General features: G+C 34.4%; 1 protein-coding gene across 2 annotated transcripts in view; it reads left to right on the forward strand.

Annotated features, from left to right (window-relative positions):
* Positions 1–27,493, forward strand: part of CNTLN (centlein) — a 311,202-nt gene that overhangs the window by 120,992 nt on the left and 162,717 nt on the right. For both annotated transcript variants that reach the window (XM_078436769.2, XM_078436771.2), the window contains exons 7-8: positions 1,005–1,163; positions 11,998–12,192. In XM_078436769.2, coding sequence (XP_078292895.2) covers positions 1,005–1,163; positions 11,998–12,192 — 354 coding nt within the window. The remainder of the gene's footprint in view (positions 1–1,004; positions 1,164–11,997; positions 12,193–27,493) is intronic.

Below are 27,493 nucleotides of genomic sequence, written 5' to 3' on the forward strand. Positions count from 1 at the left end.
ATATTCCAAACTTCTAAAAATAGAGCTCATTTCTCCCATATTAATATTTATCATCTTCAACAACTGTTTGCATATCTCCTTTGTTCCTTCTTTTAAGACTTACCTTATAGAAATTAATTTTTAGTTTGAGGTTATAGTTTTAAAAAAGTTCCATTAAAAAATACAGTCTCCAGAATACATATTATAATGTGTTGTTCTGTGAAATGTATTTCTATAAATATTTTTCTCTTCAAATTGAATATACAAAATATGTTCTAATTTTATGTGATCTGTTTCATATGGGATTCCCTTCCTATACCAGGAAGTAGGGTTTTCCTGGACCCTTAGTGCCTTCATTACTACCACTACCAGTTCATTTGTGCTCCTCCTTACCAGTTGCACCCGGGATTGGTTGGAATCACTGTTTTCACCTTGTGTTGCTCTCCTTCCTTCTACCTTTTTTTTTTTTTTTTTTGCCTTATCTTTTCCTTCAGTCTGGATTAGAAGAGTCACAGGAATCCCCACCCAGATCTCTGAGGTTGCAAACTAGTGGTGCTTTAAGAAACTTTGGTTTGAAATTTAATTTGCCTTTTGGGATTCCTTTTAATGCATCTGAAGTTCTGTATAATATGCAATGAAAGGCTGACTTACCCTGTATTCAAAACTGATAACTATTGTTGGCATCAGTACTTATCAATTCTTGGAACTGAAGTGTAACTTAATTTCAATAAGAAGGTGGTGCTATGTCTGTATATCCAAGGTTTTTATTATTATCAAGCTATAAAAGAAAATTGATAAGTATTTGGCTTTGAAAGTCATAGTAGTTCTATCAATACTTTCTAGGTGTATGTGATAAATATTAAATACTTTATATGTTATTTCTTTCATTAATATGTTTGCCTGCAGTAAAAAATAATAGATAAAAAAACTGGAAGACGATCTATAACTTAGATGGACACAGTTATTTAACTGAGATGGTCTTTATTCATGCTTGTTCCTGTTTATGGCTCGCTTTGCACAGGAAGGAGTTGCAGGAGCTGCAGAACCTATACAAACAGAACAGTGCACACACAGCACAGCAAGCGGAGCTGATCCAGCAGCTCCAGGTTCTGAACATGGACACACAGAAAGTACTGAGGAATCAGGAAGACGTCCACACAGCCGAAAGCATATCATATCAAAAAGTATGCTTCTATTCTGTCATAAAAATTTAAATGTATATGGATGCACTTATACAAATATATAGAATTCAATTTTTTTTTCAGATTTCAACATTTCTTTATTACTACTCCCTTTTACATATGTTTCTTCAAAATTAAAAATGAAATACAGCTCAATTTGGTAATATTTAAAATTTTGTGACTTTTCTATATGGCTGTTAAAGCTGAAACATTTAAGATATAGATGCAAATTTACTCTGTAGGATATTGTTTTTATAAATTGGAATTTCAATATCTACTATGAAACATACTGTGACTGTAGCCCCCAAACCAGAAAGGATTTGGGGAATGGAATTTCTCAGCCTTCTATTATGAGAAATCACTCCTCTGTTATGATTATAGTTTATGACCTAAAGCAGTCTTTCATTATACAATTGTGCATTGTTTCATTGGCAAATCTGCACAGACACAAATGGGTATGCTGAGGAAGGTTTCAGGGTCAGTATTTTCCAAGGATGTTTCTCTTTTTTGTCTGCTTCTTTTAAGTAGTCATTTTACTTTACAGTTGTTTTAGGAACCACTTAAGAAGGCTTACCCAGCTATTTAGGCATGCTGACTGACTCAGCAACAATAATTATGGCTAGTAATTAAAAAAACCACCTTTATTGAATTCTTTATGTTTTGTGCAGTGTACCAAGTTATTTATAGAAATAATTTGGTTTCTGTATAGGTCAATCTCATAAGATTGATTTTATTCCTTTTTAATAGTTGAGGCAGCCAAGGCTTAGAGTGGTTAAATAGTGCAATCTGTGTTGTTGTTTTCTATTTAACTCCCTCTTCTAAAAAAGGACCATGAAAATCCAATACCTATAATTAACATTTTTATGTTAGTAGTAATAGTAAATAACTATTAAGTAAACGTTAAGCACTTATTTTTAAATAATGCTTTGGAACAGTGGTTTTCAATCTGTATTCTGTGTTCCTCTAGAGTTTCCCTCAGGATGCAGATGATAAGGAGGGAAGGGTAGGGCCTGTTCTCTCCACTTAGAATAGAACCGCTTCCTCTTTTTGTTCTGTATGGTGGGATTGCCTATTTTGCTTTTGCCTCCAAACCAGGCTCCATTACTAAAATGACTTGGAAAATTGGATCTTATTAGTAACTTTAATTTTTTCATCCTTTTCACTTGTATATTTGCCTCAAATATTTCTTTTTCTTTCTTAATTTTTGCTTAAAAGCCCCCCACCCATGGCAATTTATATTCAAATACATCTTTAAGGTTGCTTGGTAATAACCTCATAACCCTTTTCTCTTATATGCTAATACTTCTTTTACTCTTTCTACTCTCAGCAAGAAAGAACTTGGTAAAGAGGAAAAAAAGCAGTGTTTCCTTGGCTATTTCATTTTTCAATCTTGTGTTCTAAGAATTTTTTTTAGTTGCTTGACTAAAACTTTAAGACAAAATGTTTCAGCCTTAATTCTACTTTTTGGCTGATTTTCTTTAGCGATCCCTACATAGAGCAACCATCTCTTTTATAACCTACTTGAGAACTTTTGTAGATTCTGAATCATTTCACACAATTGAATACTTAAACATTTTATTTTATTTTTTTTTAATTTTTTTTTAACGTTTATTTATTTTTGAGACAGGGAGAGACAGCATGAACGGGGGAGGGTCAGAGCAAGAGGGAGACACAGAATCTGAAACAGGCTCCAGGCTCTGAGCTGTCAGCACAGAGCCTGACGCGGGGCTCGAACTCACAGACCGCGAGATCATGACCTGAGCCGAAGTCAGATGCTTAACCGACTGAGCCACCCAGGCGCCCCAATACTTAAACATTTTAAATTAAAATAATTATTACCAAAGTATTAGATGCTTGTGATAAATTCTTAAATAATACAGAAGTGTATGAAATAAAAATATAAAGTATTCTGCCTGCCTACCTGAAGCCCTTGCCCCAGAAGTAACCACTCTTAATATTTGAATGTGTCTGAGAATTTCTCTAGGAGAACAGAATATTTTAAAATTATTTTCTTTGTTAATTATACAAACATTACAAGAATACATTATTATAAGAAACAGAAATAATAGTATAGAAGTCCTGATACTGCTAGTCTAACAGACTCGAATACCCTTCCACTCACCCCAATTCATTTCATCTGTCCCCAGGGATAATCATCTGAATAGTCATTCCAGACCCTTTTCATGCATTAGATATTAGATGTGTGTGTACATACACACATAATCACAAATCGAGGCATGTTATAATTTTAATATTTATTAACTTACACTTACTGTTCTTTAACTTGTCATTTTCAAAAATGTGCACTGGATGTATTTCCACTACAATACATAGAGTTCTGGCTCTCCTCCTGCTCCTCTTTGTCCTCCAGCATGAACATATATAGTGTGGATTTATAATTTGATGATTATTACGGTCTTCCTCTCCAACTTTTTGTTGTTACCAACTCTCTCATAGAAGGAGATGTTCCCCATCTCTTCTATAGCATCATTTCCTTACTGGACCATTCCTAACCACGTATAAACAGGCCGTGATGTCTCTGATCTGGGGAAAAGAACAAAACAAACAATAAAAAACATGTATTGACCCCCACTATATATATATATTCCTTCCTTCTCTTCCTTTTCCTTTTCCTTTTCCAGCAGTATTCCTTGAAAAACTTAAGTTTTCTTGAAGTTCACCTCTCTTGTTCTCTCTTGAACCAACTCCAGTCAAGTTTTCCCCTTTCATTCACTCTTCTAAAATTTCTCCTCTCAGAATTACTTGTGACCACCACATTGCTCAATTCAGTGATCATATATCAATCCTCATTTAATGTATCAGCAACATATGTCTTAGTTGATGACTCGCTGTTCCTTGAAATACCTTCTTTCCCCCACCCCCTCTGCTGACTTGCAGTGCACTACGGTTGTATAGTTTTCTTCCTTCAATTCTAGCTGTTCCTTTTCTGTTTCTTTCACATCTTTTCCTCGTCCCTAATTATAGGATGTCTTTTTTTTCCTGTGTTTAAATTCACACCCTACGTGATTTTATCCAGTCACCTAGGCTTTCAAAAATCATAATTGTCCATATGATGACTCCCACATTTGATTATCTACTCTGGATGTCTTGTGTGAACTTTAGGAAAGATATACATACATATATATTTATATATGTATATCTATCTATCTATCTATATATATACACACACACATACACATATATACATATATACACACATATATACATATATATACATATATACACATATATACATATATATACATATATACACACACATATATATTTTTTTTTTTTTTTTTGAGAGAGAGAGCGAGCAAGCATGAGTGCTCATGTGCCCAAGTATGAGCGAGGGAGGGGGCAGAGGGAGAGGCAAAGAGAGAATCTTAGGCAGGCTCCATGCCCAGTGAGGAGCCCAGTGTGGAGCCCAATGCAGGGCTTGATCTCACAACTGTGAGATCATGACCCGAGGCAAAATCAAGTCAGACATTTAACCAGCTAGCTGAGCCACCAGGCGCCACTAGGAAAGAGTATATCTAATTGTGTACTTAACATTTTTTAACTTGTGTGCCTAATAAGCATCTCAGATTTCACACCTTCAAACTAAGCTATTGTCTGCTTTGCCTTCAATACATGTCTGAAATTCTGCTACTTCTACTACCCCTGTTGTCACCATTCTGTCCAAACCACTATCAGGTTTCACATGAATTCTTGGAATAGTTTCTCACTTTATTTCTTTCCTCCTGACCTTATCCCCTTTGAGTCCATTATCAACACAGATGTCAGGATGTTCTTGCTAAAACTTAGTAAGTCCTTCCTTCCTTTACCTCAATCCATTGGTTTCCTGTCTCATGAAAAATAAAACTCCCAAGTTCTTGCTATAACCTGGGAGACTGTACATGATCTGGCTCTTCATTACCTCTCTGATCTCATTTTTGCAATCTCTTCTCCTTAATCTCTCCACTGCAGCCACACTTAATTCTGTTTTTTTCCCTTGAACATCCAAGTATTCTTCAACCTCAAGTTCTTTGCATTTGCATCCTCTTCCTGAAAGCTCTTCCCCCTGATGTCTGCATAGGTAACCTTTTTACTACCTTTATTCTTCACCTCTTACAGCTTAAAATCTAGTTGATCACTGATAACTGAGTAGCAGGAGTAAGATGATGTTGTATGTATGTATGATGTAAGTAATGTATGTTGTAATAGCAGAAGTACATAGCTTGGACCTTTTCCTATGTTTAGGGATAAGAGACTCCCTTTGATGAAGTGATATATGTGATATTTATTCTGAGCAGATAAGAAGACATCAGTGAAGCAATTTAATTTCTTATAATTCTTCTTATATGAAATCTACCTTAAGTCATAAATTCCCTAGTTAATGTCTTTACCAAATTGGGAGAAGTAGAGCTTATCAAACTCTAATTTGGAGAATTTTGAAACCTTATGCATGTTTCCCCAGGATTATGACAATGCTCCAAGAATCGTTCTAGATAATGAGAGGTTTAATGGGAATATATTGTGCTTATGAATAATATAGAGGCAGGAAAAAGGAGCAAACTGACATCTGATGCTAAAGATCTGGCTTAATTTCCCTATTTAGTCTATTTATTGTACTCTCTTTTCTCTACTTTTTTTTTTTCTTTTCTCCACTTTGAATTCCTGTTTCTTCCAACTTGTTCCTCAAAAGTTACTGCTTAGAGGTGCTGTATAGGAAACTTAACTGATTTTTTACTTGATACTCATTCTGAAATTTTAATTCTCTTTGTGGTATTTTAATTTTAAAGTTATTTTAGATAATTATAATTGTTCATTCATAAAGTTTTCATTAGTATACTCACCTACACTCAATTCAGAAGTCCTTAATTTATTTATATTTTGTGAATTTTGCCTGAAGTTAGTAGATACTACATTTAATTTTTCTTTGGTAGTCTGTGTGTAAATAATTACCCATCAAAACACAGAAAAAACCTTTTATAATTCCATCTCCCAGAGGCAAATGCTGTTTCACATTTTGAATATTTCCTTTCAGTCTTTTAAAGTTCATTTTAACATATCTGTGGATACACTAATATCTTTTATTTCACATTATATTAAAACAATATCATGACATATAACTATTTTGGGAATAGCAATATATTTAACCATATTTCCAGTGTTGATCATGTATGTTGTTTAAATTTTTTACTATTGTAAATAAAGGTGCAATAAACATTTCTTTGTTGTCAGTTCAGACCATTAGTATTCATTAGAGAGTATGGAATATGCAGACACACACACACACACACACACACACACACACACACACCCCTCACACCCAGGCCTAGGAAACCATTCCTTTTATGAAAAAGCTAGTAACATCATATTAATGCTTTACAGTTTACTCTTAGTTCATACATAAAAAAGCCTCATTTAAGTTATTAAATGTTGAGAATGCACAGGACATCATGAAGTTTGAAGGGGACCTGTGGCCACATGAGAGATGATCAGTAAATGTTAAATTGTTGAACCTTAAGGAGTTGTGTGCAATGATATACCACTTTGGATAATGCAGTTTAAAAATCATAGATTCTTACTTGAAAGTAAGAGTATTTTCAAACTTTGCAGGCATATTTTTCTGTCTTAATTTAAATATTCTAGTCCACTTAATTTTTAACTATTTGGGTGAGTAAATAGTTCTAAAGTGGTAAAACATGGAGAAACTAAGAAGACAAGTAGAAAGGCCATCTAGTTGGAGCACAATCATAAATAAACAATATAAGATTTTATGATAAGCCAAGGAGAATCTGTGTTTCCATTTACACACATTATTTTAGAAACAAATGATATAGGCTGAGGCACAATGCAAGTCATATCCAGCAACCATATAGTAATAGTGGTGAACATTTATTGAGCTTATTGTGTATTAGCAACTGGGAAAATGCCTTTTGTGTCACTAAGTCTCACACCAACCCTATATGGTATATTATTATTATTCCTTATTGTTTTATAGATCAAGTATTGAGGCTTAGAATATTGTTTAAAGATGGTAGAATTCAAATCTAGGTGATCTTGGGTCCAGAACCCACAATCTTAAACTCTATTACAAAGCCCACTGTATCATTCAGTTATACATAGAATAATGTGGTCTTAAACGTTCTGTAAATAGATTCTGTAAACTTGCATCATTCATTCTCATCAAAATTCTTTTAATGTTCAGTAACTTTATGTTGGGAAATTTATCTTGATACCTAAGTTAAATATTACTCAAAAGAGTTCATTGCTGGGTGCCTGGCTGGCTCAGTCAGAAGAGCATGTGACTGGTTCTCAGGGTCATGAATTCCAGTCCGATTTTGGGTGCAGTGCTGACTCCATTACATCCTTTTTGGTGAAGAGGGATCCTCGCATGTTACTATCCTCTGTGCAAAGGGCTGTCATCATTATTCTTCAGCCACTCTTTGTCCTGGTTATAAAAATGTGGTTTCTTTTATTATGCTATGGCATGGCAATTTTTAATTTTTTTAAAATTAAAAAAAAATTTATATTCATTTTTGAGAGAGAGAGAGACAGAGAGACAGAGTACGAGTGGGGGAGGGGCAGAGAGAGAGGGAGACACAGAATCTGAAGCAGGCTCCAGGCTCTGAGCTGTCAGCACAGAGCCCAACACAGGGCTTGAACTCATGAACTGTGAGATCATGATCTGAGCTGAAGTCAGATGCTTAACTGACTGAGCCACCCAGGCACCCACAAGTTAGGTCTTCTTAATTTACTATTTCTCATGGAGTTTCTGTTTCCTCTGTGCTCTTTCTTTCAATTCTCTTCTCTTAACTCTTTTTTTTTTATTTTTGTTTTCCCTCCATTTCTCCTCCTTTCTCCCATTTATTAAGTTGATTTATTCCATAATATTCATTTCATTATCAGGAAAGATAAAATTAGTTGCCCTCAGTGGTAAGTTGAGGGGAACCTGAAAGGGAGACAAAGGTGAAGAGAGAAAACTGGAAAAAACTTTGAGCCCAGGAAAGAGGTGAAGCATATTTTTCCAGAGGTACCCATAATAAATCATTAGTCTTATACACAAAACCTAATAATGTGGAGGGCTCCTCTGGAAGAGACAGACCCATCAAAATAAATAAAAGTAAGCTAGTGTGTTTTCTTCTGCTGAGCCTGTAGCCATTTATAAGTTTTAATTGTTTTTCTACCTTTGCACATCATTTATATACATGTGTGTGATATAACTATAGATAGAGATTGCATAACATTTATAATTTCTAGACCATCTAATATGTTTGGGATACTATATATGTGTTTTATCGCTTTTTGTACTATTTAATGATAATTATATGACACAAGCTAATATCAGTATGGGAAAATAAGGAGTTAGCTGATGCATTCTTTCTGTTTAAACCGCATGTTAAATCAGAGTTTCTCTTCTCATTTTTCTGCTGCAAACAGATGTGGTTTTCAATTGTAGAAGTTATTGTCTCAGTCAGAGTAACAAATAGTATACTTAATCACTAAGTAAGGAAAATTTTATTCTTTAGCCAAATTAGTCATTGGGTCACAGAGCATATGCACTTCCAAAATTGTAAAGGTTCATAAAGTATCTTGTTCCTTAACACTAATAAAAGCGAGGGAAGGAGAGTACTTCAGTAGAAGTCCCTGAAAATTAAAGGGCTTGGAGTTTGGTGTCCTGTTTCTGGAGATAACTTGCTTTCTATCCCCTAGAGATCCTCTTAACCTTTTAAACTTTAATTTCTTCAACAATAAACAGCATCAAGAATAGTAAGCATATTAAATTATTTATGGATTATAATGTACTTGTAAAGTGTATAAGGGAATGTATGATTAAATATTTTTATAGGCCAGAATCTTGCAAAAAATTCTGATCCATTTCAGCTTTTTGGACTCTAAGGGGAAAGAAATTGTCAAGAAAAGGGCCTGTCTGAAGAGTACTCTGAACGATTGTTACTGCTAATAAAGTTACTAATTCCAGATGCTAAACCAAGGCAGATGAATTAATTTGTTACATTACCTAATTTACTCACTTGAGACTTTTTTGACTCACTCTACTGTTATTAATATTATTATTATTATTTTGCCAAGCTACTGATGGCCTGGGGCCTAGAACTAACAATGGCTGCAGGGCTGTCTTTGTGTCCTTTACTCTGCGTCCACAACTGAGTGGGCTTACTGCTGTTGAATAAGTGAAGTCCAATCAGCCATCAAAGAAAATAGGAAGTAGGAGATGCGTATTTGGAATAAGAACCAAGGAATAAAAGAGTCTGTGCCAATTCCTGGAGTAGAGCTGGTCTAGATGATTTGTTCTGGGCCTTTTTGATTCTATTCCACCTGCTGCTGGGAAGGATGGATATTTTCAGAGAAAGATAGAGTTTGCCTCAGTATCTAGAGTTACATCAGATCAAGCCAGAACAACTTCTGAATAGGAGTGTACCTGTGTAAACTGCATGGCAGAGCAAAGTGGAGAACACAAGAGAGCAGTTAGTCTATTTTTACAGAGGCAAAAAAGAGGGGAGACGTGAGAGGAGACAAGAGAAGAGAGATAAAGACAGTGCCTTCTTTCATGTACGAATAGGCTCAGAACCTTATATCTATGAAGGAAGATCCCAAGACATGGCACTCAAAGAAAATATACCACACCCTTGGCACTAATGGTCAGAAATTTATCCTCTGTCCTAACCACACACTATCATTCTTCCTGTACCTTGAGCAGTGTAAGGGGAACTATAAGTTTTGCTTTGTCAACACTTGATCAATGTTCATGAGATTCTCAAGTACTTGAAATTTGTAAATTCTTTTTTTTAATATTTTGAAATTGAGGTATAATTTGATATTTGTAAGTTATTTAACATTTTAAATATCTTACTAATATTTAATTTGTTAGTATTATTTTCCTACAAAAAGATTAATTTGTATTGATTGTGTAAAAGCTGATTAGTATTATTAAAGCATACAAATAAGAGAGAAAGTAGTTAAATAATCTTTTAACTGACTCTGTATGCTGTTGGGCAGACCTTCATTTATCCTAGCTTCAAATGTCTCTAGAAAGTTTAGCTCTTGTGTCCAGATTTTGCTTTTTCCTTTTCTACCTGAACTCAATCATGAAAGCAGCAACACAGCACAGGTAGGTCACTATAAGGCCCACTCTGATCCCTTCATTGTTCCTTAAAGGCTGTCAGGTTCCTACTGTCTCTTCCCTTCTAGACTGATGCTCTCAACTGTGGAAAGGACATTGGACATACTCCCTGGTGTAAAGGTAATTGAGAGGGAAAGTACAGATTTGTTTCCTGAAATTCTTTATAAATCATAAAGGCAACCCTTCCTTTGTAACAATTGCTTAGACTTTGGCTGTAAAGTGAAATGGGTTATTTGAAGTATCTACAATAATACAGTGGTACAATCCCTGATAGGACATAAAATGTATATTGAGTATATTATGTCAGAGTGGTTTGGAGGATCTTGTTTTTATGACAAAGTATGTGTCTGAGAAAAAGCATTTAGAGAAGTTTTTCAAACCTTATTAAATTTTAAACTTAAAAAAAATTGAAGTATAGCATACATACAGAAAAGTACTCTGGCGTCTTTTGTGTAGTTAAATTTCTTTCCGTGAGGCAAGGCCAGCTAATGGAAGATTCCCTCAATCTTAAGTTGGGTGAGCAAACCTAAAGACCTAGTGTATTAGCTACATAATTTTGAGCTTGGGAATTTTGCAAACTCCCAAATTTGAGCAAAAAACCTTGGGGATTTTTGCTTTATTATAAGATCTTACTACCTCACTACTAGCCCTACTAAAAAACCCAAATATTGTGATTCTTAGGTCACTTTCCCAGTGTCATCAACAAATATACAAATGGATTTTTTATGTAAATCAGTTATCACAAATTGAATTATCCCTTTTGTCACAATTTTAAGTTAGGAGTTTCATCACCAAGTAAGTTTATGAATACTGGAGGAATACCATTGTGAAACATATGTGACTCTGTATGAAACCGCTTATATACATGCCATATACTGTCTCACTTTTAATAAACTCTAGTTTTAAATTTATTTAATTCTGCCTTGAGTTAAAAAAAATTTTAAGTTATCTATCATGGCTTCAGAACATGTCTTCTATTTTATCACACTCTGTCGAAGGTCTTCAGTTATCCCCAGTTGCCTACAGGAACAAGCGCACCTTCCTTAATCTGGTGTTCAGGAGTCTTTACATTCTGTCTGTTGTCTTACTGCTTGACTGTCTCTTGCTATTCCTTCTGCCTCCTCCTCCCCTGTTGGCAGCAGTAGATGCTAATTTATACTAAGTGGGACTATATCAGTTAAACTTAATGAACTCTCAATGAAAGACTCTTGGTTTTTCCTTTTTTTCTTTCAAATGTATATATTGAGTTCAGTTGGGTTGATACATCTTATGCTCCCTGTCTCTTATAACAGTACAAAATGTTTTCACGTTTCTGCCACCTTCAGAATGACTTTTTTGTTTCCATTCAATTCCTATAATAGTATTATGGCTCAGTTCAGGTCCTTTCTTTTTCGTAAAGCCCTCTAATATAGCTAAGCTTAAAGTGTTTTCACCCGCCTTAGGAATTTTAGCATGCTTTTCCTATATTACACTGGCCAATAATCCATACTGCCTTTTTAATATCAATTGTAGTTTTATATTGATAATTGATTATATTATTTCGTTTTCCATTTGTTTATATCTTGTTTCTGGAATATTAAAATCACTTGAGAGCAAGTATTATATCATATGTAGTCTTTATAGGTATGTATATGCATGTGTGTATATTTACACAGACATGATTGTTTTATTGATTGTTAATAAATTTGGATCTATTTTTTGAAACAGCTTTACAATGAGTTACATATTTGCTTTGAAACCACAAAATCAAGTGAAGCTATGCTCCGGAAAAGTGTTGTTAGTCTTCAAGATCAGCTATTTCAAAAAGAGCAAGAAAATGCTAAATTAAAAGAAAAGCTTCAGGAATCACAAGGAGCACCCTATCCTTTACCTCAAGAAAGTGATTCAGAGCACTCAGAACAGGTGAGAGACATTTTCTAAAAATGTTACCCAGTACAATATCAAATTTTCTCCTACAATTGACTAAAGCACATTTCAATAAATTTATATATATCAGAATGTAAGTGTTGGAAGATGGTTTTATATTGTGCTATTTTTTGTACTCTTTGTTGACATCAATGTTATGTACAATATAGATTCATATAGAAATGCATATAGAAATATAGGGTGGGGTGCCTGGGTCACTCAGTTGGTTAAGCATCTGACTTCAGCTCAGGTCATGATCTCATGGTTTGTGGGTTTGAGCCCCATGTCGGGCTCTGTGTGGACAGCTCACAGCCTATAGCCTGCCATGGATTCTGTGTCTCCCTCTCTCTCTTCACCCCCCCCCCCACCTATGCTCTGTCTGTCTCTCTCTTTCTCTCTCTCAAAAATAAATAAACATTAAAATAAATCTAGGGTATAACTGGCATAGTTATGATGATGAAACACTTGACTGAAATATAATAACGAACAGCAAATTAATAGGTCATGCCCATTTTGAGACTTTTAAATTGAATGAGGAAATGGAATGGAAAGAGTATAAATTGGAAGTCTCATAAAGTAGTTGCATAATGCCTGGTATATGATACTTACTACCATTTAGTCCCAATTTTGCCACTATCTTGATGTATGTTTTTGGACAGGACCTTTCTACCTACTTCCTGGTGCAATTCCAGCTTCTGAGGTAGTGTAAATGTAAAGATAAATATGCAGGTTCAGGAGTCAGGTAAACCTGGGATCAGATTATAGCCCTGCCTGTGAGCTTTGTGAACCTGAGCAAGTTTCCTAACCCTTTAGCCAAAGTTTCCTCATGAACAATATCATAGAGTTTTGTAAGCATTAATGAGAGAATGCATATCAAGTGCAGAGTTTGGCACATAGAAATGTTCAGTGATATCTCTTTAAGATAATCTTAAAGGTAACTTTCAGCTCTAAATATATAGTGTAAGGGGGTGCTTGGGAGGCTCAGTTGATTGAGTGTCTGACCCTTGATTCTGGCTCAGGTCATGACCCTAGGGTCCTGGGATCAAGTATCATGCAGGCTCTGGGCTGAGCATGGAGCCTGCTTAAGATTCATATTCTCAATCTCTCTCTCTCTCTCTCTCTCTCTCTCTCTCTCTCTCTCCCTCTCCCTCTCTCCCCCTCTCCCTCTCTCCCCCTCTCCCTCTCCCCCTCCCTCTCCCTCTCCCTCTCTCCCTCTGCCCCTTTCCCCTGCTCATGTGCTCTCTCTCTCAAACTAAAAGAAAAAAATTCAAAATATGTATATGTATTGAAAGAAAATAATCTCATTCCTGTAAGTTTATTTAAGTGCTAAGGCACTTGGCATTTCTTTACATTTTACAATGTATTAATTTAGTTCAGAAATGGAATTAACACAAACATATAATTGAGTACTTAAATGGTTATTAATGATCCCTTAACAGTAATTTTTGAATCTAGCTTATTTTGTCTTGCTAACAATTCAACCTTAAGGCAACAGTTTTTAATATAATATAATATAATATAATATAATATAATATAATGTAATTTTTTAAAGTTTATTTATTTTGAGAGAGAGAAAGAGCATGAGCAGGGGAGAGGGGCAGAGGGAGAAGGAGAGAAAATCTCAAGCACGCTCCATGCTGTCAGCATGGAGCCCGACTTGGGGCTCAATCATGACCTGAGATCATGACCTGAACTGAAATAGAGAGCCAGACACTTAACTGACTGAGCCACCCAACCACCAAGACAGCAGTTTTTAAATTTGTATTGCATTATATTACATTTTTTGGATAACAGGTGCACAGAATTAATCATAAAATTTGTATCATGACATAGTATTATGTTACACACATAGGCCTATTTTAGTTATTTTAATTTACTTGTTTGTTTATTACAATAAATGGCCTTTGTCCCATCAACTAATCCAAGAATAGAAGATGATTAATGACTTACATCTACTTGTATGCTCCTGCCCTATCTGGTACCCTGATTCTCTCACCAAAGTTAACCACTAAACTGTTAATATTTATTTATTTTGAGAGAGAGCAGGGAAGGGCAGAGAGAGAAAGGGAGAGAGAATCCCAAGCAGGCTCTGCACTAACAGCACGAAGCCCGATATGGGGCTCACTCTCACAAACCATGAGATCATGACCTGAGCCAAAATCAAGAGTTTGACGCTCAACCAACTGAGCCACCCAGGCACTCCTCATTCTGATTATTTTGGTTTTATCGCCTTAAAATTATGAGGAAGTAATATGTTGTTTAGTTTTATAATTTATAAAAATACCATAATGTGTTGTTGCCTGGGGTTTGGCAGTTTTGCTTTATCATTATGTTATTAAGATTCACTTATGTTGTTTGGCTTAGCTGTTTATTTATTTTTGCTCATTTAAAATTTTCCATTTTATGTGATTATATCATAAGTATTTATACATTCATTTCTAGATAAGTATTTGGGTTATTTAGGTGGAATATATATCCAGGAATGGAAATCCTGGGTTTAGAGTATAAAAATGCTACTTTCACAAAATACTTATTTTTCAAAGTGGTTTTCATAAATTTTACTCCACCAACAATATGTAAGAGATCTGTTGATTCCCATCCTCCTTAACACTTGGTATTGTCACACTTCTTAGTTTGTTGGCAACTAATTCAAGTATGATTTTTTATTTTGATCTTAATGTGCATATCAGTGATAAAAACACATCTCTGAATGATTACTAGCCAAGTGCATGCCCTCTTCTGCAAAACTTCTATTTATGACTTTTATCCATTTTTCTGCTGGATTCTTACTGATTCATGAAAGTTATTTATGTTTATTTTTGAGACAGAGACAGAGCCTGAGCAGGGGAGGGGCAGAGAGAGAGGGAAACAGAATCTGAAGCAGGCTCCAGACTCTGAGCTGTCAGCATAGAGCCCAACTCAGGGCTTAAACTCAGGAACCAGGGAGATCATAACCTGAGCCAAAGTCGGACACTTAACCAACTGAGCCACCCAGGCACCCTTAGTTTTGCTTATTTTTAAACCTTACAGTATCTTTTTTTTGGTAGCTGTCCTTTATCACATTGAGGAAGTTGCCACTATTCATAGTTTGATGAAAGCTTTTTCATGAACAGGTATTGAATGTATACAACACATCTTTTAAGATGATAGTAAGCCTTTTCTCATTTATTCTGTTAACATGGTGAATTACATTGATTGATTTCAATTATTAATTTAATTTTGCATTCCTGAAATAAATCTAACTTTGTTGTACTGTTTTATTGTTTTTGTATATTGCTGAATTTGATTTGCTAATGTTTTGCTTTGGATTTTTACATCTATATTTAGGAGGAATATTGGGCTATGGTTTTCCTTTCTTGAATGTTTCTTGTCAGATTTTTGTATCAAAGTGATGCTGGTGTCCTAATAGAAATTGCAAAATATTCCTTCTTACTAGAAGAGTTTGGGTAAGACATACTGTTTCTTGCTTAATATAAACACTGAATGCTTTCCTTCTAAGGTAAGGAACAAGTCCATTCTTTTCAGCACTGTACTGGAGATTCTAACTAGTACAAAAAAAGGCAAGAAACAAAATCACCAATTACAAATAAGAAAGTGAAACTCTTTTTATTCACAGACAACATGAACATCTGTATAGAACTCTACTGAATCTATGGTAAAGCGCTTAGAAATAGTAAGTAAATTTAGCAGTATTGCAAAATACAGCATCACTTTATAACAGTTATATTTCTTAATATTAGAAAGAAATAATTAGAAATTGAAAAATTTTAAATACCATTTATAGTAACATCAAAGCCTATGTAATAATTAAGGATAAATTTAGCAAAATACACACTTGATCTATACACTGGAAAGTACAATGGACATACATACATACATACATACATACATACATATATACATAAATGGACAGCTATGCCAAATTCATGAATCAGAAGATAAAATATTGTTAAGATTCAGTTCTTCCCAAATTAATCATTCATTTTATTTCAATCACAATTCCAAGAAGCTTTCTTTTCCTTTCCTTTCCTTTCCTTTCCTTTCCTTTCCTTTCCTTTCCTCTTTTCCTTTTCTTTTTCTTTTTGTATTTTTTCTTTTCTTTTCTTTTCTTTTCTTTTCTTTTTTCTTTCCTTTCCTTTCCTTTCCTTTCCTTTCCTTTTCCTTTTCTCTTTTCCTTTTCCTTTTTTCTTTTCCTTCCCTTCCCTTTCTTTTCTTTTTCTTTTTGAGAAATATAAGCCAGTTCTAAGATCTTCAGGGAATGGCCAAGGCCAGGGACCTAAAAGAGCAAAATCAAGTTTCATAAAGAAAAAAAATTAGAGGAATTACACTATCTGATTTTTATACATATTTATCAGGCTAAAAGAAAATCAAGATAGTGTGGTATTGGCATAATTATTGACAAAATAATTAGTAGAACAGAATAGAGTCCAGAGAAATACCCACTCATATATGTCACTTTATAGTAACTCTTGAAATGAGGATAGGGTAAGTCACTTTATTCTTTTTTAAGAATGTTCTGTATATTCTTGCTTTGTTGCTTTTTTATAGAAATTTAAAAAAAAATTCATGTTTGTTTTTGAGAGAGCATCAGTGGGAGATGGGCAGAGAGAGAGGGAGACACTGAATCCAAAGCAGGCTCCAGGCTCTGAGCTGTCCACGCAGAGCCCAACACAGAGTCTGCTGCAGGACTGAAACCCACGACTGTGAGATCATGACCTGAGCTGAAGTTGGATGCTTAACCAACTGAGCCACCCAGGTGCTACTTATGGAAATTTTAGTATCAGCTCATCAACTTCATAAATAAGCATTTGTTTAGAAATTGTTTCTAATTTAACTTGTGATTTTCTTCTTGCCCATTTGATAACTTAGGTGTGTATTGCCTCCTTTTGAAATATTTAGGAATTTCTTTTCCCTGTACAGATCTTCCTTAACTTACAATGGAGTTACATCCCCATAACCTAATTTGAAAATAATGTATGTTGAAAATGTGCTTAGGGCACCTGGGTGGCTCAGTCAGTTAAATGTCCAACTTTGGCTCAGGTGATGATCTCATGGTTCATGAGTTCGAGCCCCGTGTCAGGCTCTGTGCTGAAGGCACGGAGCCTGGAGCCTGCTTCAATTTCTGTGTCTCATTCTCTCTCTGCCCTTACCCCACTCACACTTTGTCTCTCTCAAAAATAAACATTAAAAAAAAATTTTTAATGAAAAAGAAAATATCCTTAATATATCTAACCTACCAAACACCACAGCTTAGCCTAGCCTATGTTAAACGTACTCAGAATACTTCATTAGCCTACAGTTGGGCAAAATCATCTAGCACAAAGCCTATTTTGTAATAAAATATTGAGTATCTCAGGTAATGAATTGAATACTGCACTGAAGGTAGAAAACAGAATGGTTGTACGAGTATGGAATAGTGGTAAATGTTCTTGTGATCGATCATGTGGCTGACTGTGAACCGAGGCTCACTGTTGTTGCCCAGCATCGTGAAAGAGGATCCTACTGCAATATCACTGGCCTGGGAAGAGATCACAATTCAAAATTCAAAAATACAATTTCTATTGGGTTCACATTGCTTTCTCATTATCATAAAGTTGAAACATCATACGGCTGAACCATTGTAAGTCAGGGACAATTTATATGTGTTATTTCTATTCACTCTACTATATTGTGGTCAGAAATAGTAACTGTGTAATGTTACTGTATTTGAAACTTATTGAGACTTGTATCACCAGAATATGGTTTATGTATAGTTGCAAATAATTTGTATTCTGCAGCTTTTAGGTGGAGTGTTCCTTAAATATCAATTTTAATTATGTCGTTGTTGATAATGTTCAGATCTTCTGTCTTTAATGATTTTTGTATTTAATTTTTTATCAGTTTTTCTGTCAGTTGCTAAGAGAGAGGTGTTAGAATCTCCCAATATGATTATTGATCTTTCTATTTATCCCTTTAATTTTATTAATTTTTGCTTCACATGCTTTAAAGGTATTTTGTTTGCTGTATACAATTCCTGATTATCATGTCTTCCTGATTACTTGAACATTTTTAATTATAATAATATTCTGTTGACTTGAAACCCAATTTTATGTTAATTGATCCTATCCAACTCTTTAATGGTTACATTTTACATGGTATACCTTTTCCCATCCTTTCTATTTCCACCTATAGGTGTCTTTATGTTAAAGTAGTAGGGTTCTGTGTTTTTTATTCATTATGACAATTTTTTTCCTTTTCATTGCAGTGTTAATTCACTTAAAGTTAATAAAATTACAGGGGCACCTGGGTGGCTCAGTCAGTAAGCATCAACTTCAGCTCAGGTCATGAGCTCCCTGTTCATGGGTTTGAGCCTTGTGTCCAGCTCTGTGCTGATAGCTCAGAGCCTGGAGCCTGCTTTGGATCCCTCTCTCTGCTTCTCCCCAGCTAACACTCTGTCTCTGTCTCAAAAATAAATAAACATTAAAAAAATAAAAAAAAACCCACATACTTAAATGATTTAAAAAAAATAAACTTAAGGGGCGCCTGGGTGGCTCAGTCGGTTAAGTGTCTGACTTCAGCTCAGGTCATGATCTCACAGTCTGTGAGTTCGAGCCCCACATACATATATATATGTATATATATATTTTTTTTTTGAGAGAGAGAGAGAGAGACAGTGGGAGAGGGGCAGAAAGAGAGAGAGAGAGAGAGAGAGAGAGAGAGAGAAAGAGAGAGAATCTTAAGCAGTCTCCATGCTCATGCTCAGCACAGAGCCCGATGCAGGGCTTGATCCCAGGACTCTGGGATCATGACCTGAGCTGAAATCAAGAGGTGGACACTCAACCAACTGAGCCATCAAGGTGCCCAAACTCTATATATTTTTAAGAGCAATTTAAAAATTTCTGTTTCCTGTCTTCTGGACCCTGCTGTTTCTGATAATAAGTCAGAGGGACTTTGTTTCATTGTTTACTTAAATGTGATGTTCCAGCTTTGTCTAGCTTCTTTTAAAAAAATAATTTAGTTTTAAGCATTTTAACTACTTGTTTCCAAGTATGGTTTTCATTGTAGTCAGCCAGCCTTCTTCCAGTTGCTGGGTTTCATGATTTTTGTAAAATAAATAAATAATTAATTAATAAAAATAAAATTTGTTTGTTTTTATTTATTTCAGTAAGTTGGGGAAAAGTGTTGACATTGTTTCCTCAATTATTTTTCTGACTCCTTTCTCCTCTCCATTTGAGATTCCCATTTCACTTGTATTAGACTTTTTAGTGTTGTCAGTGAGATCAGTGAGTCTCTCTTCATTTTTTCAATCTTAATATCTATGTATCTTCAAATTAGCTAATTTCTGTTAATGTAATTGACCTTAAAGTAACTGACATTTCTGTTATCCCTAATTTGCTTTTACGTCTTTCTGTGAAATATTCTTTAAATATTGTATGTTTCAGTGCTGGAATTTTCATTTGATTCATTAGTATAGTGTTTTCCTATTATTTATAGGAGTTTTCTTGTTTGTTTATATCTTGCAAACATATTTTTCCTTAGGTCCTTATTGTAATAGTTAAAATAGGTCTTTTAAAATCGTTAAATTTTAATTCCAACTTTTGGGACTCCTTGGGTTTGTTGATTAGTGGTTTTCTTTTGCTTTTGAACGTGGGTCACATTAATGTTTTCTCTGTGTCTAATAATTCGGGATTGTGTAGTGTATATTGTAACAGATATGTTATAGATACTCTGGTTTCTGTTGTACTACTTACATAAGTACTGAAGTTTTTTTGTTTTGTTTTTAATCAGAATTTAACTAGGTTCGACTTAAACTCTAAGCCCTAGTTCCCTTCAGGTTGGTGCAGTTAAATTGCTTTTATGTTCTTTTCACCTATCCGGATTGTTTAGAGGTCTGCCTAGTTGCATGAATATTTGAGGTATTAGTCATACTGTTTTCTCTTTTCTAAAATTTCCCCTTTCTGGCGGCAGTGGCAGGCCTAAACTTTGTTCCTGTAAGTTTCTATTGGAATTTTAGCCTTCTGACCCAGTATCTCTTGTGGGCCACCCTCAGGTGAAAATTCGTAAAAATGGGAAGATCACTCAATGGTGTTCTATTTTCCCAGGATCAATTCTTGTCCAGATTCTTCCTCTGTTGATTATTCTCTATTATCTTCAGATGGTTATTTTTATATTTTGCTCAGTGTTTAAACAGTTATATGTAGAAGGCTTAATCTGAGAGGATCAACTCAGCCATTATTGTAAGTGAACTCCCCAGTCTTTTGACTTTGTAGAGTGTAACTTACACCTACTTAATCACTTTAATGCAATGCAAGGAACTTAATACATTATCCTTTATCTCTTCACCTTTTTTTGTCTTCTTTGTCTTATATTTTGATCCTATATATATATTTTACCCTCTAAGATATTATCATTATTATCACTAAAAAATTAGTATTCATATAGAATTTTTATTCATCTGAGTGGTCTTCCTTCTTTTCTGCAGTTCTGTGTTTCTGTCAAGGATCTTTTGCCTTCTGTATTAACAATCCTCCAGTATGGGTAGATCTGAGAGAGCTGAGGGGAGAAAAGTAAGGGGTGACCTCAGAAACGTAGATGTGGGCTCAGGTCTCCTAGGGCCTTGTTAGGCCACCATAAGGATGTAGGTCTTACCCTAAGTGAGATGGAAATTCATTGGTGTGTTTCAAATAGAAATGCAGCATGGAACCTATTGGAGTGTTTCAATCAGAAGAATGATAAGATCTAACTTACAGTTTTCAAAGGATCACCCTGGCTGCAATACAGAAAAGACACTGCAGGGAAACAAGGATGAGAACTGGGGGACAAATTTAAGAGACTGCTGTGAGGGTAAAGATGAAACTCAGTGGGTACTTAGATTAAGTTGTGAGACATAGTTTGATTTTGGAAATATTCAAAGGTAGAGCCCACAAGATCTGAAGGTGCCTTAGATGTGAAGTATGGGAAGAAGGGAGGAATTAAAAATGAATCCAGGATTCCCAGGGCTAACTAACTGGGCAAACAGGTTTGCCATATTCTGAGGCAAGAAATATTATTCTAGCATTTCTCCTAGCAGGAAGGAGGACACTGAAGTTATACAAAGAGAAGTGGAAGCCCTGACTCAGGGAAATAGTAATAGGAATGGAGAGAAATGGGTGACTTGGGATTTTGCTACAACTTAGTAACATATTCTTTATCATGTCCTTACTGTAACTCTTCTTGAGGATTTAGTCCACCTAGACTCATCTTTTCATTTATCCATTCTTCCATCCATCCATTTGTTATTTATTCATTCATGCATTATTCAGTTACATAGTCAGTGCTTATTAAAATTCTGTATTCTAGGTATGAGATTTAATGTGAAAGAATACAAAGAGGAATAAGATAGTCTGCTTTTATGAATCTTATAGATAGCTATGCAGACAAGAAAGTAATTATTATAAAATGTGCTATAATGGAAGCATGAGCAAACTTTGTGGAAAGAAGCTTTACAAGGAACATGTGTATGGAGAGGAAGAGAGTTGTCAAAGCTTTCACAGAGAAAGTATACTGTATGTCAGTTTGAAAATTCTTTAGGAGTTTTACCTTGGTGGAAATGAATTGGCATAGGCCCTGAGAATAGTCTAGGTAAGTGCTTCTCAGATACTTATGATGGGACTTTTTGTGCATGATTTTTGGGGGTTACATTTAGAGTAATAGATTACAACATAAATTCTGTAGTCTGGATCCCTTGTTACCTTAGACAGGTTACTTAATTTCTCTAAGTCTCAGTTTTATCACTTGTAAAATGGGTATTATAAAAGTACCTACCTCACAAGAGTTTTATGAATATTACATGGTGGGCATTTAGAGTAATAGGTTACTAATTAGTTGTCTTAATATATAGAAAAAGCACTTCTTGTGTCATGTTAGTAAATTTGAAATGTTTTCCTATATTGGTGGTGATTTATCTTCTCTTCTTCCTGATCTCACTTATAATCGGAATTATTGGTAAGCTAACTGACAGGGTTTGCCACAGAAAAGGGCAAAGCTAATTGGTTCATATGGGATTGAAACCTGTGACCTTTGATTTCTTAGCACCCTGCTCTTAACTAGCTGAATTCTGAATGACTGCCTATTCTTATTTCAGAGTGCTTGTTTATCTTTCTCATGCAGAAGTTCTGTTTTTTTGCCTTGGAGGAATATCTTGCAGTAGAGGACAAGAAAGAAACCTCAGCCTTACATTTACCTGTGAATGAGATTCACTTCAGGTGGCTAACAGCAGACCACAAGATTGGAGTTGTGAATTTTAACCACATGCTTGTTTATTTTTATTTTGTAGGTTTTTCACTGATGGTCTATTCCTTCCTTTCCTAAGTGGCAGAGAACTGTTTTTCTGTGTTGTTTTCCTTTATGTTCTCACTTTCTTTTCAAAAATTTTATTACTAAATCTTTGAAATCCACAGAAAGATAAATGTAATGTCTATGTACCCAACCAGTACTCTTGACGTGCTCCTCTTTGATCCCATTTTACTTATTTTCCTAATGGTAATCACTCTCTTGGATATTAATTTAAAATTTTTTTAAGTCCTACCTATTAAAACTGTTTCTTAAATAATTTATCATTTGGTATTTTTTTTATTTAAACCTTAAAAATATCCTCCTCTTTGTCTACTATGCTCTGAAACTGGTTTTTTTTTTTTTTTTAACTTTATTTTTGTAAGATAACTCACGGCTGTTGAGTGTAGCTATACCTTTTTCCCCTTTCTCTGAACAGTCTATTGTATAGATGAACTACAATTTACTTATCCACTCTTTTTGTCAGTGAACATTTTTTTTAGCTATAGGAATTTTTACACACTGCTGCTATGAACTTTGTAGTACATGTGTCCTTACCCACATGTGCAAGACTTTCTCTAGGATATATTTCTAAGGGTGAAATAGCCTGTCATGGATATGCAAATGATCAGGCTTACAAGAAAATGCCAAATTGCTTGCCATAGTGGCTGTCTAAATTATAGGCTTCTTAGTTGCATTCTTAAAAGGGATAAAATAGTATCTCATTCTGGTTTCAGTTTGTATTTCTTTGATTTCTAATGAGCTTGAGCATTTCACGTTTATGTTACATGATATACCTGTTTGTATCTTTTACTCATTTTCCCATTAGAATGCTTGTCTTTTTGTTGAGGTTCTTTATTTTAGATGCTAATCTTTTGTTAGTTATTATATTATTGACCATAATGTAAGGTTCTGTATTACATAAACTCCAGATCTCTGTGGCTTAAAATAATTTATTTCTTCTTTACATAGCTCACCCATGTGAGTATTACTTGGATTTTCAACTTCTAAGCAGTGATTTAGAGATCTAGGCTCCTTACATCTTTGGGCTCCGTTAGCTTTCAGTTTGACTACTAAAGTCGTGCTGCAATCATGTCTACTCCAGCCAAAAAGAAGGGAAAAGGGGCCTAGAGAAACATATGTAGGAAGTTTTTATGAATAAGGCTTCAAAGTGGCACATATTACTTCTGCCAGCATTATTTGGCAAAGAATTGCAAAGAATATTGGGAAATATGAGCCCCCAAATATTGGGCAATAAATATGTGTCCATTTCCAAAGAGAGGAAGTGAGTTTAGAGATCAGACAGTAGTCTCAGCTTTCAGTTTTAATTGTTGCAACTGTCTTCTTGCGGCTTGTCTTTTTACATGTTCTATGGTGTCTTTTGAAAAATGGCTATTAATTTTAATATAGTTGAATACCTCATCGTTTTCTCTTAGACTTTGTGTTTATTGTATCTTGTTTAAGAAATCCTACCTTATCTTGACCTCAAAAGATATTTTTGTCTAAAGTGTTATAGTTTTGACTTCTGCATATAAGCCTTTATGTGGAATTGATTTTTGTTTATTGTGTAAAAGATTATTCAATTTGGTTTTTGAAAAATCTAAGAATCTGTTTCTTCACTTTTTATTGTGTTAATAATCACCCCTTTTGTCAGTGATCTGCATTGGTTCCTTTGACATTTTTTATTTCATGTATAAATGGGTCTGTATTTAAGTGGGTCTGTTTTAGACTCTGTATTCATTTGCATTGGGTAATTGTTTGTAATCTCTGAAATAACACTGTGTTATAGCTTTATAATGAATATTGATATCTGATACGATAGATCTCTTCAATGTATTCTTCTTCAACAGTGCTTTGGATATTCTTGATCCTTTACTCTTCAGTATAATGTTGTAACCAGCTATCAAGTTCCCTGAAAAATGTTATGGGAATTAATTTGGGAAGAATTGACATTTTTAGCATTTTAAATCTTTTTTATCTGTAAATATGCTATGTCTACTTCAGTTTAGGACTTCTTTTTCGTTTAAACAAAGTTTTATAATATTATCCATAGTGGTCTTATATCTCTTTATTAGATATGTAATATCTACTGTCTCTTATTAGATTCTGAATGGCTTACATTTTTGTTGCTGTTTAGCTACTTGTCTTTTTGTTAGATTTTCTGTTTCTTCTGAATAGCAATGCAGTTGATTTTAAAATGTTTATCTTATATCCAGTCACCCTGTTAATTTCTTATTAATTCTAATATGTCTTATAGATCCCTCTGGGTTTTCTATGTGGATAGTCTGTAAATTATGACACTTTTTTTCCCTTAAAAATCCTAATGTGTTACTCACAGAACAGGTTACTCACAATCCAAAGTTTTACTATATATGTAGTATTTCTGTAGTTAACTCAGGCACAGAAATCATTTGTTGTAGTGACATATTTGTTCAGTGAGATTAGTTTTATTGATTTAATTAATAAAATATATATTGCCTGGTAAACAATCAGCGTTAATTAATTTAAAAGTTAAAAAAAATCCTAATGTGTTATACCAATGTTTTTACATTTTACCATACAAAAGTTCAATAGAAGCAGTAAGAGTGGGTGTACTTGTCTTGTTTTTTAATTTTAAAGGTAATATTTCATCTTGGATAAGAAAGTTAGCCATAAATTTCTTATAGATACTTTTTATCAGTTTAAGGAGCCTGATTAATATCATATATAAATGGTGGTAAATTTTATCAAATGTTTTATTTTTTATACCTGAGCCATTCCCAACCTTTCATAAGCTAATTCATTAATTTTACTGATATTTTATTTGTTTTTTAAATCTTTATTTATGAGGGTAATTGGTCTGTTACATAATTTTTGTATTGTCTTTATCTTGTTTTGCTAATAAGACTAGCCTTGTGCAATGAGTTATTGAGCTAAAGAGAGAATTAGAAAATTGACCTATAAACCTCAGAATGTAGTACCGAAACGCAACATAATGGGAAATATGAAAGAGTTTAAGTGGATATGGAGGAGTGAATGAGAAGTTCAAACCATGTCTGTTTATAAAAGGTAAGGTAGAGAAGAGAGGCATGGCAATAAACTCCGGCTATATAATAGGTTTATTCAAAACTTACAGGTTAGTTTGACTTTAAATCTGCAAACTTTTTACTGGTTCATTTTTTTGGGTTTCTCTAGCATGAGAGTATGATAATTCCATAAGAACTGATACAGGAGTTAGGGCTTTTATGATGATAAATCATATTAAAAGGCAAAATGAGATTAGTTCCAGTGAATTCAAGACAGGTAGTGGTGGCAGGTTGTATACTGAGGATACAAGGAGATGTAAGGAAAACTAGACCTTAGCCTCAGTGCTTAGCCTCTACTTCAGTCCAGAAGGTGGCAGAAGACCTAAGAAGGGAGGCCTGCTATTAGGTCCTAAGTATGCTTTCACTTTTGCACCCTACATGTGGCTCTGTGTGTGTGTAAAGGTATGCAAAGAAAATGGAGAATACATATTTTATATAGTTGGAAACATACAATATGTAAATTTGTAAACTGCTTGTTCAATTACCATTTCATTATAATAGGATTAAATGTTTAAAAACATTTTTGACTCCCTAATAATTTAACATAGGAATGTGCCTTTTTTTCCCCACCTTTCAAATGTTTATTTTAGACTCTACCATATTGGACGCAATGGTTACAAAGTTGTACAAGTCCTTGTCCTTTGAGGCTTGCGGTTAATAAGTACCATCATTCTCATGACTAATGGCCTGTGTGGCCTGGTGATACACAGGAGCCTATTAGATATGTTTATTTACTTAGTAGGTTACTTATTTATTTTTGGTAACATTTTAGGCATGTACAACCAACTACCCTAGGCTACGACATTTTGTGTTTTCTTTTAATTCAAATATAGTTGAGACACAGTGTTACATGTTGTACAGGTGTACAACATAGTGATACAACATCTCTATATGTTATGCTATGCTCACCACAAGTGTAGCTACCATCTCTCACCAGACAATGCTGTTAAATTATCATTGACTAGTTTCCCTGTGACGTGTCTTTTATTCCCATGACATATTCATTGCAAAACTGGAAGCCTGTTTCTCCCACTCCCCTAAGTGATTAGTATTTAAATTTCAACAATGCTTATTGAATGAACACATGACAAAATGTATATCCTACTCCAAACCAATTTAGGCTATCTCACAATGATCAAGTATTCTTTGACAACAATTACTGTAAGTAGGAGATAGGAGCATTAGGGAATCAGCTTTCACAAGGGATTATCTAATTGTGATGTGGAATACTTACACTTGGACTAAAAGTTTCTGTTGTCTTTTTAGCAGTGCTGAATTGACTTGGTAGAATTTGCCATTGCAGCAAAGGAGAAAAAGATGTCAGTATTAGTTAGCTTTGTTTTCTTGCCAGTCAGAAGGGCTACTATTGATAGTGGCTAAATGTCATCAGCTAAAGTATTTTAATTTCTCAGTTGGTAGAGAGGAGATTGGATTGTACTACCTTAACTTAGGCTCAGAATGCTGTTAAGCCTTGTCATACTGTAGTTGGGATATATGTTAGCATTAATGATTAATTAGCTTTTTATGATTTTTACTTTATTATTGTTTCAGTTATACTTTTTTCCTCCTCATTTTTAACATGGAAGATGATCAGTTTCGTACTTTCTTTGGGAGGCTTACTGTTACAGCCTCAAAATAATTTTTAATGTATTAGGATAAAATGCCATTTATAATGTACTTTAAAATCATGTTTCTCACTATCTTGTTTCACACTTAACTAATTTAGAATTTATATATAAACACATTTTGAAAAGCTGACTTATTCCACAGCATTATTTTAAGTGAAAACTGCTTTGACTTAACTATACTCAATGTTTATACATATATATTTTATAAACTTTTTTTTAACGTTTATTTATTTTTGAGAGAGAGAGAGAGGGTGAGAGAGAGTGTGAGCGGGGGAGAGGTAGAGAGCGAGCTAGGGAGACACAATCTGAAGCAGG

The sequence above is a fragment of the Panthera onca genome, chromosome D4 (genome assembly GCF_046562875.1).
Source record: "Panthera onca isolate mPanOnc1 chromosome D4, mPanOnc1 haplotype 2, whole genome shotgun sequence".
NCBI lineage: Eukaryota > Metazoa > Chordata > Mammalia > Carnivora > Felidae > Panthera > Panthera onca.